General features: G+C 33.8%; 2 protein-coding genes across 2 annotated transcripts; both read right to left on the minus strand.

Moving 5' to 3' along the window:
• Positions 1-9,485: 9,485 nt before the first annotated feature.
• On the minus strand, positions 9,486-13,283 carry LOC130649264 (acid-sensing ion channel 4-B-like). The gene has a single exon (XM_057455515.1). It carries the CDS (start codon positions 13,136-13,138, stop codon positions 11,891-11,893), a length of 1,248 nt encoding a protein of 415 aa, XP_057311498.1. The 5' UTR covers positions 13,139-13,283; the 3' UTR covers positions 9,486-11,890.
• A 2,581-nt stretch (positions 13,284-15,864) lies between these two features.
• LOC130648903 (inositol-tetrakisphosphate 1-kinase-like) lies at positions 15,865-17,455 on the minus strand. Its single transcript, XM_057455032.1, has one exon. The coding sequence runs from the start codon at positions 16,958-16,960 to the stop codon at positions 15,959-15,961; it is 1,002 nt and encodes a 333-aa protein (XP_057311015.1). The 5' UTR covers positions 16,961-17,455; the 3' UTR covers positions 15,865-15,958.
• Positions 17,456-20,429: the final 2,974 nt, after the last annotated feature.

Here is a 20,429-nt window from a genome sequence, read left to right on the forward strand (position 1 = left end):
TGTGCTTTTCCTTAGTGTATTTTAGGTAGCAGAAAATCTTTCCAATACATCACGATTTTTTAAATTCCTAACAGATGTGGAAACGTTTACGAGAAGAAGAGGAAAGATTTGTTAAATATCTTGTTGAAGTATCGCGTTGCAGATAACTCTTTACGATAAAAAATATATGCAAACAAGGATATTGAATTCACAAGTGAGTTTGTTTTTAATTTGAGATTGTATTTTGAAGACTGGCGGTTGGAAAAGCTTAACTCACACATTCATCTTTATTTTCCTGTCTGTGATATTTTATGCCAATAATAAAGAATAAAATGGGTTGTATCGTAGGCAGTTCGTAATTTCTTTCTTTTTTTCTTAGAATTTACCGCTTCACCAACCAAGCATTTACCAGAGAAGTTTTTTGAACTAAAATCTGCTAAAAGACGTAGTACGTATCCAAAACACAGTAAAAGAGCTATGTGTGCAAAAACTTCTGTAACTATTGTCAAGAATTTAAAAGATGAAGTTAGTGGAATGGATTGCAGGTAAAAAGAACGGTGCACCTTTCATAATAATGCTCAATGTGATAGTTTTGCATCATAAATTATGAATAGCGGCGCGTGTCCCTATTGTTAAAGGTATTGAAACAATAAACTATCTTTTGAACTTTCAAACTGTTGCGAGTTTTGATTGCCTTGAAATTAGATGTGCTGTAGAAGATTACAGAGAGTGTTCATATTACTGTCAGCATAGAAATATTTTTCAATCGTATTTAATTAACTTGGCGTTTTTAACCGGACTGAATTTAGGACTTTGATTTAAAGGACACCAACAATATTAGATACTTGTGAATCCTGCATTCTTGAAACGATGAAGACTGTAGAAATGCTTGTAGTTTTTCTCGCTTATTTTCGAGACGCGTCTGCTGTTAATGAGAGAACCATAAAAGCTCTTACCGAAGAAGAGTATGATATTTTAGTACGGATAATAACTAACTGTTTTGAAACACCAGTAGTTGATCGAACGGCACTGCAGAAGTCCGTGATAAGAAAATACCAACGATACGGGTGGTTTGCAATACTATCCATCACTTGACCCAAACAACAAAGGCTTCTAAAAACTTTTATATTACATATTTTCTTATTATGTTTTAAATTTACTTTGATGATTTGTCGAACTTTTGTTTTAACGTCTTCCCTTTCATTACACTCATTACAAAATCGTAAGAGAGTGGTCTTTTCATAAATGGTGTTTATTTCCAGATAACATTAAAGTTTAGTTTGTTAGGATTATTTGCATATGTAAGAAAAACTTTTTTAACTTCTTCAAATTTTTTTTTTCCTTCCCTCAGTGATACTTATGTTGTAGAACATTTTGAGAGTAATATGGTGATTTCTATCTGTGCGACATTTACTGTTGATGATCTATTTTGGTGCGATATTTTCTGTTGCGACATTTACCGTTGATCATCGATTTTGGTGCGACATTTGCTGTTGCGACATTTACGGTTGGGTTTGCGACATTGACTGTTGACTTGCGACATTTACCGGCGACGTTGCGACATTTACCGTTGATTGCGACATATCACGTTGATTTCGACATGTCCTGGTGTAACAGAAATACTTAAAAATTTTATAGCTGGCTATAGCTGATTGTTATATCATTTACATATTGTGGTCTGTTAATTATTAGATGGTTTGTATACATCAATGTAACGTTCAAGAATTGTATCAATTCTAAATAATTTTTTTGTCTGGCTTGTCTGTTTTGAAGCTAAAAGCCTAAATAGGTTGGTTTATGTCAATATTTTTGTAAGGACTTTCTGTGGCAGTTATTCTCATTGGTTTATTTAGCGGTGTTAGTAGAGGTCGTTCAAAGTGGTAAAAGATTTTATCTCCTAGACTCTTTGCAATTACTGTTAAAGCAGGTTGTTTAGTGTTTAAAACTTCGGATAAATGTACAACAATTTTACTGTAAAATGAGCTGTTAAAATTTTCAGCATACTTTTTTTCTATAGCTTTGTATATTTCAAAGATTTCGTTCTTTAATTGTTCGTTTACAGCTTTGATCAATCTCTGCAGTTCAAATGTATGTATGAAAACTGTGTTTTTTATGTCTCCTACCACCCTTTGGTTTTTTATATTTTCTGGCGGACATCGCAAGGGAAGGCCCTGAGGGAATTAACCTAAAGAGAAATACAAAATTTAGTTATGTAGTTGTAGCTGTATCAAAATTACTATAAATTCAAGAAAAATAAATAACCGACTTCTTCTACCGCTAGATTATCGTATTCTAGAAAAGGTTCTAATATATCTTAATTCAAAAAAATTAGGAATATAATCCAAAGTTTCTTCCCCGATTTCCCCATCCATATCCGCCATATTTTATTTTGCGTGCAATTGTTTTGGTCACGTAGTCAAATCGAAATATAGTTCAAACTTAGACAAAGAACAATAGCTGCGAACCATGGGCTTTAAAACCAGTCTTTTTTTCTATTAACTATGTTAATATAGCTGATAGAAATCTTAAATTAAAGGCAAAGACCAAAACAAACTTTAGGGATACAGGAATGTCTTAATTAATAAACAAAATACTTACAGTTGAAGGGGAATATATTCGGAGCATAATTGTAATCTTGTGGTTTTTTCAATTTTTCTTTCCAAAGTCCTTTTGTTGAAGTTATATACGAACGCGTAAATCCTATTTATCCTATTATACGACGCTTAATCAAGCATTTACGGCAGTAACAAGAAACACTTCCAAAACATCGTTATTGAAGCTTGACAGAAAACGTTTTGCAATGACTGTACATAATACAGTCTTTAATTTTTTTACGCAGAAAAATAAACGCAACGTAGAATAATTAATCAGTTTTGAAAACTCTGATAAAAAGAAGCGAATGGCTTGTAATACCACAATGCAACTCATCTTGTAATACCACAATGCAACTCATTTTGTAATCATTTTAGTTGCAATTTAGTGCTAAACACAAAAGAACGAACTATATATAAAATGCACACCGAATACTATTTGTAAACCTGTGGAAAAATCCACGTGGTCACCTGTCCATTTTATACCGCATTTCGTGTTTTCGTAACAGACAGAGAAACCGATCAGGTGATCGAAACAAGACAAAAATATCAACATAACGTCTATAATATAGCGGCTTAAATTTGCCAGGACAGTTATCGACCGACGACGGCTAAATTTGCCAGGACAGTTATCGACCGACGACGGCTAAATTTGCCAGGACAGTTATCGACCGACGACGGCTATTAATGTAGAGACGATGTAAAACAACATTTTTGGATAATAATAATATTTTATAATAATAAAATTTTATAATAATAATATTTTATCCAAAATTGCAGATATCGGACTTACCTTCCCCCACGTGACAATGTTATGCAGTGCAAATGGGTTTAAGCAAATGCGATTTCTGACAGGAAACTTGAAACAACACTGCAGTGGGAAAGAGAGGAACTTTTGCAGATTTTTTTTTAATGTGTTAATAGTCTTTTAATTTAAGATTGTCATTTGTGCAATGATGAAGCGTCGGAAATATAAACTTGTTTGATAAAAAAATTGTTTAAGGTGACGGTATACCTTTTTAGCATGGTTTTATGAGTCGTTATTTTTTCAGCGATAGTTAATCAAAAAAAGCATTTTTAAATGCTTATCAAATAGTATAAAAATAATTTGAAACTTTTTAACACGTGAAAAGTACAAAGACATTTTTGAAACACACCCTGCCTTCAAAAAAGTGGCTTTATTTACAAAACTACTTCGTCTCCAAATCTTTTTCGATGTTCTATAGAATCGTGATAGGTGTATGTAAAAACTATTTTTTAATTATTTTCCACAAAGTCCCCGTTTTTTGATTTATTTAACTTTTTCTAAAAAAGCCATTTTTTAACTTAAACTTTCGTCTTTAAGAAGTAATATCTAGAGAATCGTTGATTTTTTAAAAATAAAAAAGTCGCTTTTTGATAAACACGTTGCCTTCAGCACAGTAGCACCATAGTCATAAGAAAAAGAATAGTCTGGGTAGCCGGCCATTTCGGCCCGTAATGAAACGTGTGTTACTTAAAATGGGGTGACCGGAGCAGAGAAGCATTAAAGTACAGAACAGGGCTGCGCAGCACGAAGATTACCTTGTCGGCGATGATCTAGAAGCAGTTTTGGCTTTAATTGACGAAAATATATTGGCAGAAATTTCTGATTTCACATCAGTAGTTACAGAAGATGTTAATAATATCTCGAAATTAGCTGTGGAAACGTTTAACTGCGATTTGTGTTCCATAATATATGTTAGTAAACGGGGTTTATCTCGACATCAAAACTCCAAACATAGCTCCAACGTTGAAGGTAAAAAACCTACTTCCGTTCCTAAAAAGCAAGCAGAGGAAAAGCTACATCCATTGTTTCTCAAACGGTTCATGGAAAATGCTGTGGTAAAAGTTTCCAATGATGAATGCTATCCACCTTCAGTAATGGCAGAGTTTAAGGTGTATAATGTTGGCTCTTTGGATGCTGTTCTTCCAATGTATCAATTAATCAGACATTATCTGAAGCAGCAAATCCTTTTGGTCCTAACTTGACAAAAAACTGTTGTATGCTTTTGGGTATGGAGCTTGCTAACCATGTGTTGGCACATTTATCTGGTGGTAAAGTTGAGAATGATGTGATGTGATCAAGGCCATTATCGTTGGATGATATCGTATTCCATGCTTTGAAGTTGATAAATATCTCTGCTGTTCCTCCAAAAAAAATTTCATGAATGGTGGCATTTTACTGTGATCGGCGGTTGACATTATTGACATAAAGTCGTTATTTAAATCGGAAGAAATTGGTAAAGCAGTAGTTGAAATCTCTTCCCTCAATATTTGAAGTTTTGTAATGTCGATTTAATTCTTGCCCCCCTGATTTTTTGGATGTAGGAGCCTTAGGTTTGGTAGGCATTGTTGATGACTCAAATGCTCTTTTGCAAGCTTTTGTTGTCTTTTGATGAGACTTTGACACAATTGTTCTAATTGTGTCAAACTTTTTTGAACCAACAATAAAAGAAAACAATCACACGACCTGTGATATAAATCATGATATAAAGGATGTGTAGGTGGACTTGGTATATATGTCTTCGGTACAGAGTGTTTTATCAAATAAGTGCTACTGTGTAGAGATGGATTAATATGGACATTTATACCATTACACAACTGATACTGTGGTATGACTGAAATAAGTTGGGACAGAGTTATGTTATTCATGAAACGATTATATCTTTTGTAGATTTCGTGATGTTCTGGCAAACACCAAGCCAAAGCTCGTATTGTAAATAATAAAACTTTTGTTACATGTATTTCAATGTTTGGTATCATGTAACAATTATTATTTGTGATATTGCCACCCCTTCACTTATTACCCAATCCTTAGGTAGCTGCAAGGTCTTTATTCTTGAGATAAAGTTGTCAAAGTTGTGGTACTTAGGGGTTTATCTAACCATGATTGGGGGTGCATTTTTTTTATTTGATATGCTGCAGGCCGATGGTCTTTCCTTTGTTACAGTGCTACAAATTAATATTTTAAATAATATTTTTCAGGCTCAAATAAGGAAAATTTATGAAACATTTAGACTCAAATTATCAAGATTTAAAGAAATCCTAGGCTCAACCAAATGCTTTGGTTTCTTATAAAAAACTGTGTATAGCTACCTTGAATCTGGAAAACTTTTCTGTGGCAAGGTTATTGTTGGGATGGATCCAGGTATTAAGGTAGTTCTTGTGTCATCTAGAATAAAAGATATGTTTATAAAATAACTGTCACATTAGTCAAATATGAGGAATAATCACAAAAATATGCTACTTGAACTTACGCCTGAGGATTGCTCCTGTGAGAAATAGATTCACATACATGTAAGCAACGTTTTTTGATCTGCAATCTTAAAAACTTGTCAATGACACAATCTCTTGTTATAACATTCACCAGTTTCTCCCGCCAAGCAACGCTAAATTCATCGTTTCCTTTAGGAATTCCAAATGTAGAGACACCAGCGGTGCCCCTAGATACATTACAATTAAAGATTGAGCAAATAGCATCAGGCATGTTAAAAGTTTACACAGTACTAAACGCTATTAAAATGGTTCAAATTTTCGCGCTGGTTACATTTCATGCATGTAAAGTGGACTGGGCACTAAAAAATCGGAGAACGCAACAAAAAAGGGGAAAATCGGCTTATACGCGCGGGAGTTACCAGACTATTCTTTTTCTTGTTACTATGGTAGCACTCTCCCTTGTAGATCTTCTATGGTTTTGTAAAAGAGATTTGAAATGCAATATATGGTATACGATAAAACAACACTACGACAAAGTGTTTTAAAGTTTTTTTTAAAATATCACACCTTTCAAGCATACTCATAATGATGGTGATACTTTCACACTTCCGAGGCGATGAATATTCAGAAGGTTGTCCTTTTAAATTCTATTATTCACAAAGACGTGTCTGAGAACACCATAGAAATAGATCTTTCTAAGTCGTTAGAGAACAGGATGGCATACATTTTTAGAAACGAAGGTGTTTCTTTTTCAGATGGTCATTTCTTTTCAAAAAGGAAATATATATATATTTTTTTAAAGTTATACTCAATAGGATGATAAATGTTAAGAACATTCACTCTTAACTCGTATTCAATTTGAAGGTGTGAAAGACCGATAAAAAACAGTTACTTATTTGGATAAAGTCAATATTCCCCTTCGAAAAATAAATAAATAGTTTCACCATCGGGAAGATCGTCGTTTTTTTAGTATAAATGGCTAATAAAAAAATCGATTTTTTATTACAATAAAGGTATACCGTCAGCTTAAATAGAAATGTTTGATACTTGGATATTGTTGCTTGACATGAAGAATGCGGGTATACAAATACATTGGCAAAATTGGTAATAATGTTCCTAATGCGATGAATAAAATTTACTAGTTATTTTAGAGTTATGTAGCAATTTTTAAAAACATATATTGTATGAAAAATTCACAGACGTGACCAAGATTTCATTTTTCCCGATGATGTAAAAAGAGATTATTGATTTCCGCCAGTGAAGGCGGAATCTTTAAAATCGCCGGAGGAAGATAGATAGATAGAGACAGCGCAGCTAGATTGGACGCTGCTTACTTTGTGTCCAGGCTAAAACCTCGGAAAATTTCTATTTTTTTAAAAGCAAATGGAGATGCTTCATTTTAGTCTTTGCCAATTTAATGACCGACTTAAACAGAGTTTGTGCACTCTTCGTGTGGCCAGAACATTCTGTGTATGACCACGACTAAAAGTGCTGACATTTTGTTGTTCCCCTCTTGCTGGTCTGGTAGGCCGTTGTATTGATGCAGCTGGGGAGCTAAACAGTATATATAGTATAAGTACAGTATACTAGTACAAATTCGTGTATTTTATCAGGTAAGAATTATTTTATATATAAGTAAGAAAAGTGTGCTGGCCAGCTAGCTATCTCAATTTTTGGGGCTGACTTGGATCTCCTTTTGATTGGTGCTGACATCCCCCTTTTTATAATCGTGAAGTTATTTAGCTTTCAAACTAGCTAGCTACATAAAATACTGCTTTGATTGGTGCTGACATACCCATTTTTATAGTCGTGAAGTTATTTCGCTTTCAAGCTAGCTAGCTACATAAAATACTGCTTTGATTGGAGTATTTTTTTCTCTTAAAAAGCCATTAACAAAAACCCTTTGTCCTTTCTTTGCGTAATATTTCCATGGCTAGACACGCAACACCTGTTTTTATGGGAAAAAGAGGCTACTTCTATCAGATTAAAAGATAAATGTTTGCATAGGATTTTTTTATGTATTTTGCAGAAAAGTTGTCGAAACTTCCGAACAGTCAGATTGAGCTGATGATTAGCCTATAGAGACATTTTCAAAAAACATAGGCAAGGATGTGAACATTTAAAAAATGCCAAATTTGATCTTTCAGCTATAACTTAAAAATTATTTCCTTGATTCCCATGAAACTTTGTATAAAAAATGATAATCATGTAACAAATCAGATGCACTATTTTTTTCTTCCAAAATCTAAGCTACGCAAGGAAATTGATAAAGAAAGAAACTTTGTTATGAGCAGGATTCGATCCGCCGTCCCCAGAACATACGGATGTGCTATGATAAATATTCACCTATGTATACACACCATCCGGATACACTATCTGAGTTCATCACAAACATATTACCGCATGTAGTGTAGTGGGTTCGTCTGCGGATCCCAGTTCTAGGGACCGAGGATCGAATCCTGCTCATTGCCAGGCAGTATGTTAGTGATGAACAAAGTAGTTCTTCTTTAATATGACTTACACGCATTATACTTGCCCGTCATGATCAGAGGTCTGATCGGGGTGAAGCATTCTCTGTTGAGAATAAAATACGGATGTCCATGGTAAATATTCACCTATGTATTTATAGGGCTTTTTATCATTTTTTAAAAAATACACTTTGTTACTTTTTTATCATTTCGCTTGTTTGAGTTTGCAAAGCTATATCTCATAGTGTACACAAACTACAAGGATAGGAACTTCACTGTTACAAAATTTTGTTATTCTAGTTCTCAAATATGTATTCAAGGGAAACACCAAATCAGTCACAGAGATAAAAATGTAACATGGTATACCAATGTTCACAATTCGTCAAAATCCTACCTATACTTTTTGAACATGTCCATAAACAGAATATATAGTTGGTGATGTAGGATATTAGTATATTTAGCTGTTAAAAGCTTCTTTGTGTTCTTTACAGCTACCTAAATGTGTCTAGAATAGTGTTGTTGTTTATATAACATACTGCTGGCTACAGTCCTAGAGTATTTATTGCTCACTTTAAGCTACGCAGACCCAATTAGGGTCCGCGCTCTACCAGACAACTCCCTGCAACAGCCACCACAGTGCGCCACAGTGTGCCACAGTTTCTCTCACATGGCTCTGGTTAACCCAAGCCATGTGAGAGAAATTGCGCAAAGGGGAATCGAATCCCGTTCTCCCGCACAAAATGACAGAGTTACAACCACTAAGCTACCGTGCCATTGAAAACGGCTAAATATTCTGTTATAGCTAATTATCAGTTCTCCTTGAGTGCCCAATTTGCTTGAAAATCTTTTTTGAGCTCACCTAAAGTAACACAAACTATGTTTCTAAATTTCTTGGATAAGACTTGATATTTATCTGACGAAAACGACCATATCAAATTCGCAAATATATTAATTGAATTCAATTTGTCAATTTGAAATTTCGGAAGTTAGATATGTTCAACTTTTTAGACTTCTCAACAAAACAATGACCAATCGGTTTCCTCAAAATGAAAAATTGCAACAAATCCGACTCCCCCAATAGAAAAAGGATAACAATCAAATTTGTTGAATTCAATAAATCGATTTCAACAAAATAAATCCTTTATTGTCAAAAGGTTTCAAAATCATGTATCGCCCGCTTAATATGTTACTTGTTTAACAAAAATATCAAAAGTCAGATTGATTAACTTTGTATATGCATATATTTATATATATAATATACCGTGCTTATTACCTGACTGATACAAACAGCCGGTTAGTATGAAAAAATCCGATGGTTTAATCGATTTACGGCTTATTTTAACAGGTCTTTGTATGAAGCAGTACTAACCGGTTTTGGAAGCCATTTAGGGTCCATTTTTTTCAACTTAGGAAACAGTTACAAATACCACATGTACCAACGACACTTATCAGGGCTGAAAAAAACAATTGATATCTGGCCACAAACACCGCCACATTAGTTCGCCATTTTGAAAATGTTTTTTCGAAAATAAAATAACTATTTCGTTATTATTTGCATAAATTATCCGAATACATTAGTTTGTAAACAAACATGGCCGATTTACGCACGAAAAAACTTTCGCTTTCGTTGGTATTGTACGAAATTGATGATGTATATATTACATACTAATTATGTTACTACGCAACAAGCATAAATTATACAATAGATATTTTAAATATGGTACAAAGTTGGTAGTCGGAGCATGAACTTTTACACTGGAGGTTCAGGTTAGTTTAGCTATGAGTACCTTCCTACTACGTTTGCTTTGCTTCCGGAGGAAGGCAAATAGATTTAGATACAAGTAATACAAAAGACCAAAAAAAATTTAAAATTTCTGAAAAATGGTGGGATTTGTGGTGCTTGAAGCCAGATATTTTGTTGAAAAAAATGGACCCTAAAATGGTAACATAAAAACGTAAACAAATAAAAAACATTTTCATAGCGCACAAAAATTATAAAAGTGGCTCACTTAAAACCATATTTTCGTTTTAATTCACATAAATAATGATTCGAATTTGTTTTATGTACTTACACAATTTTTGAAATCGAACGATATTGAATTCGAAAAGTATCAAAATCGAACATGCGTTTTTACTTCCCTGGTGTCTTGGGAATAGCAACTTGAATATAGCTTTGGTTGTTTTGTTCACAAAGAAATATTTATTTGCAAACCAGATACAACCAGTTAATAAAACGGATACTTACCGGTTTTAATGTTTTAATGTAAAATACAATGCCGAGGTCAAGGGCACAGACCTCGCAAGTTTGGTCTGTACTTTTGACCTCGGGCTTTGTATTTTACAGTACAACATCAAAACCGGTCAGTATCCGTTAAGCATCACATGGTATTGATTTGTATCCTTTTAATCAATTCCCTTTTTAAATCAAAGAAGCAAAGAGAGGTTTTTAAAAAGACGACAACCTGGTATTAATGCAGTTTATGGTAAAATTGTATTCTTGTTTCTTAAACGTCCTTTTTTTCAGATCAGCTGTTATCAAACCATGCACCATCAGCATATTTAAAAGATTTTCAGCAAGAGAGTAAATTTTGAAGCTAATACGTATTTGTTGCTGATTTAATTAACAATCAACTACTTCATCATTCAAATTGAACTTGTTCGGAAGTTGATATATTGAAATCGTCAAGTTTATACATAACAAGATTAGTATTCTGAAATTTTCAGCATGTTCCGTTTTAAAAATATCCAGTAAAAGTTAAACTGTTGTTTATAGCTATGTTTATTTTTTATTATTTATTTATTGAGTCGTATTTTAACATTGCAGGTTAGTTACAATAATAATTGATAATACCCCATGATTTGTTTACCCCATAATTCTCCGTTTTCAAGGTCTATTTCATATTTTAAAATCTTCCAGGCTAAGGACGGAAACTCTTCAAGCCCCTGGGCTTCTTGTTTTTACCTATTGTTGGCGAAAAGTTTTATTTTAAGAATTTACTAATCTTGTCTCAGCCCCTACGATATGATTAACTGAGAATTAATATAACTAGTGATAACTTTTATCCAGAAAGCGAAGAGCTTTATTCATTACATTTAAAATCTTTTTCGGCAAAATTAAGGAAACCCTACCTTCCCCTACTTTTCCTCAGATTTTGCTTATCAGGTAAAGCTACAATTCTGGACATAATATTTGCGTAATTGACCATTTTTGGTTATTTTTCTAAACAGCATTGTTTGGCCAGTCCCTTCACCAGTACTAAGTTTCACTTTGAAATCGGTGTAGGTAAGTAAACAAGGTGCGAAATGCGAAGGTACCCTAGCTGCTATTTTTACAATTTCTGAATCATGGCACAATTTGCGCGCCCAAAAAGGACAAAAAAATCGGGATATTGGGCTGTGCTGACCTGACCAAAAATTAGCACCAATTTAAGATCTCATCGAAAAAAACTTTGTTTTGGATAAAAAAGATGTCCTATGTCTTTTACGTCCGCTATTACCTTGTCAACGTTGAAAAGTGAGCTTGAACAAGAAGTGCGTTTTACACAGAAAAGGCTTTCTCAATTGTTCCTTTCCACTAATCTACGTCCAGGATTTCTTGAGAGGCTACGAACTGAGTTACTTAAATCTAAGAAATATAATTACAAATAATTCAATCAATGTGAGGATTGATGCACCAAAAATCAAACCAACTTGTCCACCAAAATCACCCATTGCTTGAGTTAAACTATACGCTGGCTTCTCAGCTATAATCTGATATTGAAACTTCTGGTAGAATACGTTAATTTTGTAAAACGAATTTAAAATTTCTTCATCCGTGAGATCATTTAAGAATTCGCTTTTTAAACTTGACCGAATCCCATTGATGGACAAAGGCGTAGTTTGAGTTTTCTCATTATAATCGATTTCTTCGCAAGGAACTTGACATTCGCAAATGGGAGGAGCATTTTCACCACCGTATGCTTTGACTACTTTCCAGAGACAACGTTCCATTTCATTGTCTGTAGTATTTGATTTAGATTTGTTTTTTATGTAATCAGGTACGTATGATTCGTAAACATTTGATAATATCCCACCACACTTTTCGTACGATGTTGTCAAAAAGCAGGAGGATATACAAGAATATCGAGTGTAATGACCTGGAAATATAGATGAAGTATGTTTATGCCCTCTAATACAATTTGAAGGGTATGGCGAAGGGAGACGCTTTTGTAGGGTTTTGCGGATTGTAATTTTATTTGCTGTGCCAGAAGTTAGAGGTATGTAATTGAAAAAGATTTGTGGTATTTCATTCTTTTCGTGAATCGATATTCTCACATCTTCATCCAATATGCCGTACACTGTTTCCTTTGTTTTGTTTATAAACAAGAATAGTTGCAGTCCGTAAAATAACCCTGGGTACATTTGTCGTTGTTCTTCTGTAGGTGTAAATGTGAAGCATGCTTTGTTTTTACCAAATGGTTTGAATTCCTTGATTGTGCAGCGCTGGTGTCCAACTGTACAAAAATCTGGATAAAACTGAGCGAACCGATAAAATTCCTCGGAAAAAGATTTTATATTTTGTTTTTGTTTCGGAAGCAAGCGATAATCATTGCAGAGTGTCAAACTTGGGAGATCTAGTCCTTGTGGATATATGGAACGCGTCTCTGTGAAAAACTCTCTACTCTGATATTTCTCAATGACATTCTTCGTTGCTAAACAAATTAAAACACTTGATCCTACTAAAAGACTGAACCATAACATCTTCTCCAAACCACGGGCGCTGCATGCTTTGGAAAAACCATGTAACGTACAGGAGTCTATATATTCTTTCCTTTTCTCCTGCCATTTTGTCTTTCCATTTCCATTAACCATTCTGTGGAACATTTGTATTTAAACTAGGTATTATTTAATTGTTTTTAACTTTTACTGTCTAACTCTTCTACTTTCTCTCTCCTTTCCTTACTTTTCATCTTCTTAAAACTGGTTGTTTTATTTATAACTTCAACCCGGCACCAGGTAAACTATTTAAATGAAAAACAGAAACAAAAACGTAATATTAATAAAAAAAATTAGTTGATATTTAATTAAACATTGAAATAATACAAAACACATTTTGATGTAGACAGCTAATTCTTTTAAACATTTAAACGCAGCTGAAGATATAGCATTGTTTGTTAAACTAAGGTGGAGAGAACCGTTTAACATGTAAAATAAAATAAAATATCCTCACAGTTTGATGCGCATTCTGTATGAATCCAGCTTTGATTACCAAATGGTTAATTCTTTTCTTACCTTTTTTTTCTTTATCAAAAAAGCTATCAAAATCCAACAATTGTGATTTTTAGAGAATTCAAGGGAGAGAATGGTTTGTATTATCAACAAACTTTAAATAAACCTAATATATTTGCTTGTAAAAACGACATAGCTAAAAAAGAACCATTAAAAAATCTATCAAAACACCAGTTAAAGCTAAAAAACTTTGAGAGGAAATGTTTCACCAATAGTATATATTTCTCGTGTGTAAGAAATATATAGGATCTGAACCTCACTTTGATGTCATAAATTTTTTGAAGAAAATTATAAAAGGACTAGTAGTATTTCTACTATTTTTTCCACTGGAATAAATAGTTACTAGCTTTTTATTATTGTGGTTTGAGACTTTGCTGTGTATTTTGTGGCATACATTATTGCAATATCTCACTCTGCTTGCAGGTCTTCATGTTTACCTGACTTTTTATGATGCAACCATGTCCTCAGGGGTTCTTACCGTTTTGACATTAAGGCTGTCGGCGAAAAAAGCCGTCACACATACCGCTGAGTTCTGTAAGATGATTGGTTCACATTCAGCATAATTTATTCGTGTGTCATATTATGTGCAAAAAGCAATAAAGATGGCGAATTTTATCACAAAAACATGCCGTTAAATACCGCAGCTGCTCCGACCAAAAATAATATACCAAAATATATGTATCATATAGTACTTGACCGTGTGTATATATATACACTACCCCGCATTTAATAATGCGGGTAAGATATTCAGGTGTTCATTTAATCTCCGCGGGAAAGTTCCAAAGCGCACGTATTTTCATCGTTCATAGAAACTTTTTTATCAGAAAAAAATTTATTATATTTATTTTATTTACTGCGACAATCGCCAGGAATTCATTTTCCAAAATCAAAGAAAAGGACTCCAAGTCTAGTTTCTTTAAACAATTTTAAATCATTAATTCATAACCGACCGTACAATCTATTTGTGAATCCATACGAAATGTTTCCAGATGAACTTGCTAAACTATGTGGAGAGCGGTACTTGTCTGGAGATCACATGATGTATGTCGTAAGGAAATTAAACGAAATGCAGGATGACGTTCTTTGTGTTTATGGGAATTATAACCCGGATCCAAAGAAATGTTTGGAAAGATTTATAAGAAGTAAACAACAGCTTTCAACACGCATTGCATTTCATATACTGGCAAATATCTATTATCTATATTTTTGCGATGAAATATTACGTGCAGTTACATATTGTAGGAAAGGTTTACGCGAATTAATTCGGGTTTTTTATATCTTATTTAATTTCAAGCAAGTACTCCAATATGATAATGTGTGATACATGTCAACAATGGTTTCACTGCTAAATTTTAAATCACCTACGTATGTCATGTTTTTGTATTTAAATTATGAAAAAGTAATAGTAACATTTATATTTTAAGGGATTGCGCCAATGTTTCAAAATCTCATGCGAAAGAAGAATGGTTTTACAAGAAATGTCAGCATAGAACATGAAAAACTATACTTCTTACTTTATTTTATTTTATTGTACATATATGCTTTAGGTAATATTTGGTTATGTTAGGTTTTTTTAGTATTTTTTTACCTGCTTGCAATTGATTAAAAGAAGAAGAAAATGTTTTACTGTGTTTTAATACATTTTACAGCAGTAGAATACTTACTATCACAAAAACATATTTGTATTCATATTGTTGTTTACAGTTTCATTTATTTTTCAAAAAATCCTTAGCGCTATACTTGCGTTACGTTTCACATATCATATAGTAGCATATACCATGTATACTGTATATGCTCAAATATATGCATTTTTGGTCGGAGCAGCTGCGGTATTTAACGGCATGTTCACAAAAACATTGAGAGGATTGCTAGTTATGTTGCAAATTTGAAATCGTAGCTGTAGAGCAATTTTTATAAATTATATTTTTTAAAAGATTTTCTAACGGTTGCTGACGTTGTAATTACGCCTGCAGTTTACAGGGATTGCGTGGCGAGATTTAAGGGTGCTAGGATAGGTTACGAAAGTAAAAAAAATGTCGCCCATCATGGTTGCGTTATAAAGAAAACATTTCACTTTAAAACGTTCTGGGACTCCTTAAATTCATTCCTTTATACTTTGAAAAATATTTTTATTTTAAAATCTATTATCTAGCAAATAAGTTATCAGGGGGCAAGGCACTACAACCCTCAAACCCCCGTCCGTCGGATCTGATAAGCTCTTTGCAATTAATCAATAAAAGTAAACTTTGTTTTTCATCCAATTTTTTTTTACTTCTATGACAAAGTAACAGGTTTAGTTAAAAGAAGTTAGTTAATATCTCTTTGGTATTAAACACTCTTACTGTCTTTGGACCGCTCTTTCGAAAAAAACATATGCCGTTGTTGCTTATATTCTTCGATAGTAAACCAGCGTGATCACAAGATTTTCCCTGGTATATCTCTAAAAGTCTTTAGTAAACTAACCAAATCATTTGGAAAATGTTCACTGTCTATTCCAGCATACGAAGGGAAGTGGTTTATATCTATCAATGCATAGTTTCCAGTTTCTCGTTCAACTAATATATCAAATCCATAAAGGTACAAGCCAGTGTTCGCATGGATGCGGGACATTACCTCTTTTACTACTCCTGAATCCAATAAATCGGGTACTTCGTCGCTGTTGGCCCAGTGACGTTTATTCGGATCGACTGGATGAATTCCTTTCATGTATGGATAACCCGTTTTAGAAACACGAGAAGAATCGAAACACAGGGTCGTATTCGTATCGGTTTCGTATAAATCCCGAATTGATGGCCGCATGCAGATGTTGAACTTCGAACCGACAACAAAAACTTTATACATCACTCCACCATGGTTGCAAAATTCTTGTAATAAACAAGGTTTTTTAAGTCTGGAGATTGCCTCTGTGGAAAAGAACAGTGACATTTGACGGGCGTCTTCCTCGAAGTAAGCTGATATCGACTTTGATACGACAGGAAATTTAACACTTCTTTTCTTTAACAAACGATGAACTTCAACTATGGTCATGTGTTCTGTAATTTCTATTGTATTCGGCAAAAATACCTTCACGCCATTCAAATAAAATTCACAAGATTTTAATAACTCCACCATATACTTGCGATTGGTTAATTTAAAGCACCAATCAAAATTGTCTATGACGATCATCTCCTTATGCTGTAAGGCGTATGACATCAGTTTGGTGATTTTTTGATCCGCAACAACAACATCGAATTCGTTGTAATAATCTAATACTTTGTGTAACAGGACATGGAATGGTCCCTGAATCTCAATGTCTTCCTTCATATCTATCTCTACTATTTCGATATCCACTGCTTTGCATAAATTTTGGATAATGTCCGGTAATCTGATTCGGGATTTTTTTCCTTTCGGGATACACAATCCAAGTTTGAAGGACATTTTTCAGTAGGGGTAATTTTGCAGGCTAAAAAAAAGTGCTTGTTGAATAATGGTAATATTTTATTTATGTAGTTGTTAGTATTTATTTTTAGATCGCCGCCTAAAATACAAGAAGAATATTTTTCACATTAAACCACAAGTTATATGAACAGTTACCTTAAGAAGAAATTTTTGAGGAAAGAAATCTTTAATATTTTGTACTAATTAGTCGTTAGCCCGTGGAAAAATCCACGGGTTCGTCCGTCCTTTTTATACCGCATTGCGTGCATCTTACTACTTGCGCAGCTAAGCTACCATTTTACGTGACAGACGGACAGACGTATACGGGTATTATAACATAGACTAGTCGTTAGCCCATGGAAAAATCCATGGGGTTGCCTGTCCTCTAAATTAACCCGTTGCAACAAGGTGGACAAAAATATATCGCATTTGGTATTGGTGCGCATTTTAAAAATTTCAATTTTCCGTTACGGGACGTGGCTTTTGCGGACACACAGACAGAATACGGCTATTATTAAAGAGACTAGCCGTTAACCCGTGGAAAAATCCACGGGGTCGCCCGTCCTTTATATACCGCATTTCGTGTTTCCGTAACAGGACGCGGCTTTCGCGGACAGACAGACAAAATACGGCTATTATTAAAGAGACTAGTCGTTAGCCCGTAAAAAAATCAATGGGTTCGCCGTCCTTTAAATTACCTGTCGCAAAAAGTGGACGAAAATATATCACATTTGATATTTGTATTTCCGTAGCACAATTTCCTAACTCAGTGGGCGTTCGCGCAGAGACAGACAGACGACGGCTATTTTTATAGAGATAACCCATAGTATTTGTTGATTGAAATACTTGTGTCGAAACAAGTAAAATTTACTAAATTTTGGTTGAATTGGCGGATGGCGAAAAATTGGGCGTGCTGTAAAAAATAATTTTAGACGGAAATTTAACTTACTGGACTTGATATTTGTTATATCCGTCCATTTCGCAAAATCTTTTGACCACCAAAATTTCTTCCCTTATAACCTAACCATATGCTCCGCCACCGCCCCAAGCTTTAACTCCCCGATAAAGTTATAATTCGAGTTAAAAAGCAGAATCGCCGTTATAAATGACGTTCAACCTCGATCTAAAGGCATTTTGTCTTGTTGATGAAGCTGATAGCGGCAAAATCATTGTTGGCCACTCCGTAATAACAGCTAAGGGGCCACAAAGCCCTGGGAACGAGGTTGAATGACGGTATTACGATATGTCATGGTACAAAGTGCAGAAGTAATCGGTAGATTATAGGTGATAATCTTTTTTTTCTGAAGCAAACATGAACGTCCGTAGACACTTTGGACGTATAAAACACGCAATGAAGATGATGTAATATCGAGGTTTAACAAAGCCGCAAATTTACTTTCAATGCGAATTAAAAAGCACGTTTTAAGTGATAAAAAAACATAAATTCGCTTACGTGAGTGTATAAACATATCATGAATGGAACATTATTTAAAATGTGTAGACTAATTTAAAATATAAAAAAATTAACTAATCAACTTTGGAAACTGTGACGAAAAAAGTGAAGGTCTTGTAATACCACATAGTAACTTATCTAATACGTTTTTTATACAGGCTTTCGAAAATTTGGCTCAGTTTTGAAAAAAAACTGTATTATCGCTGTAAATTACCGCAAAAAAGCTAAAAATTAGTATTCAACACTACAACATTGTTACCACAACAACAAAAAAATTAATTTTCTAACCGATAAAGCGAAGCTTTTCTCCAGCAGGCTTTAGCATCAGCAAAAAATCGTATATGTTTTTTTCACATAAACAAACCGTATAAAACATTTGTCAAACATTCAGAATAAGTCATTTTCTGACATAAATAAACACAAATAAAAATATGAAGCAAGACTAACATAACTACGCCTCTGTTTACCAAACAACAAAAATTTCAAAATAACAAACATCTGTTCAATCTAAAAATAATTGTAAGAATTTAAAGTTTGCATCTGAAAGCTTCAACATCTCACATAAGCAATCAACACATCTGGAATGACTGCATGCTTTCATATTGTGAAATATCGCTGTAATTGACATGTCATTTAAAGTGTCACATTTCATTGTTTTTGATGAAGTTTCAAAACATATCAACCATTGAAATGAGAAAAACTTTTTTTTCCGCGGTAGCTGCTTTAACAATTATTTTTTGTCTAATTTTTATGATGTCGTGTTTCGTGTTTAATAGGTCGCGCCTTTCTAAACAACTGCCTTTCATATTTAAATTTGATTGACAAGTTCTGGACAATTGTCCATACACGTATGAGACAACCCTACAAAACGAAAAACCTTATGTACTTTTTAGGTAGTTTGACTTCAGCAACTTCAGCAAGGACATTAAATAGGAACACACAAAAAGAATATATTCGTGCTCTTGTATCACTAAGGATAAAATCTTACCAAATCTTTTTCTCAGATTTGTAAATAAGTCTTGTGAAAATTTTGAAAAGAACGACAATGAAATGCGACGCTAAGAACGGCAACCATCAGGGTTTCTGATAATTTAAGATTTTGTATGTTTTACCGCAACAAGTAACCGACAACAAAATCATACCATTAGAATCTAAAAAAATGAAAATTATTTCAAATCGTCGCGTTACACCTGCTGTTGGAATTTTACGGAGAAAACATTGTGCAAGCAGGCGAAGAAAACAGACGTAAAATTTTGCGTCGTATAGATGACGCGTTTTGTTTATAATGCCCAGACACCGAAGGAGAGTGTTTTATTAAAACAGGCTTTTGAGTTCATGGCAAGATTCATATGTGACGTTTGTACGGAGCGACGTCTTGAATGTCGTGTGTTCCCTGCGTGGTCGCATGACTTATACAGACTGGAGCTCGTTTTCGGTAATTACTTCGTTTGAAAATATTTGACATAGAAGATTATTAGATCATTATAGATTATTATAATCAAAGTGTTTATTTTTTTGTGCAATTTTACACCGAATAGGTCAATATTTCTTATTTTCACACCTAGTATAAGTTTTTATTGCAAACTGGGAGAAAAATTAAAGTTCATCTTTTCTAATATTCGAATATTGGTAATTTTTCCTACAACAACAACCTCGCATTAATTCTTTCACAATTTCTTTTTCATAAAGGTCATAATCACAGGTGTGATTCTCGAAGACACTTCAGCGTCTTGGTAATTTATTAAATTTGAACAATTAATTTCTTTCATGGGCTTATAATCTCTTTCCAAAGTTAAAAAAAAACATGGATGAACCCAGCGCAAATTTTTTTAACCTAACTCTTTTGATTTCCCAGTGGTTGAAAAATCACGCTGGGTTTCCTTGCGAGAAAATTTGGGGTCATATTTCTCTCAACCAATTCACACACTTTTTATCGAGATGACTTATAAAAACACACTACGTACACACACGAAGGTTTTTCTGGGTGGTGGTTGGATAGTGCGCGGAGGGTTAAAA

The sequence above is a fragment of the Hydractinia symbiolongicarpus genome, chromosome 7 (genome assembly GCF_029227915.1).
Source record: "Hydractinia symbiolongicarpus strain clone_291-10 chromosome 7, HSymV2.1, whole genome shotgun sequence".
Taxonomy (NCBI): Eukaryota; Metazoa; Cnidaria; class Hydrozoa; order Anthoathecata; family Hydractiniidae; genus Hydractinia; species Hydractinia symbiolongicarpus.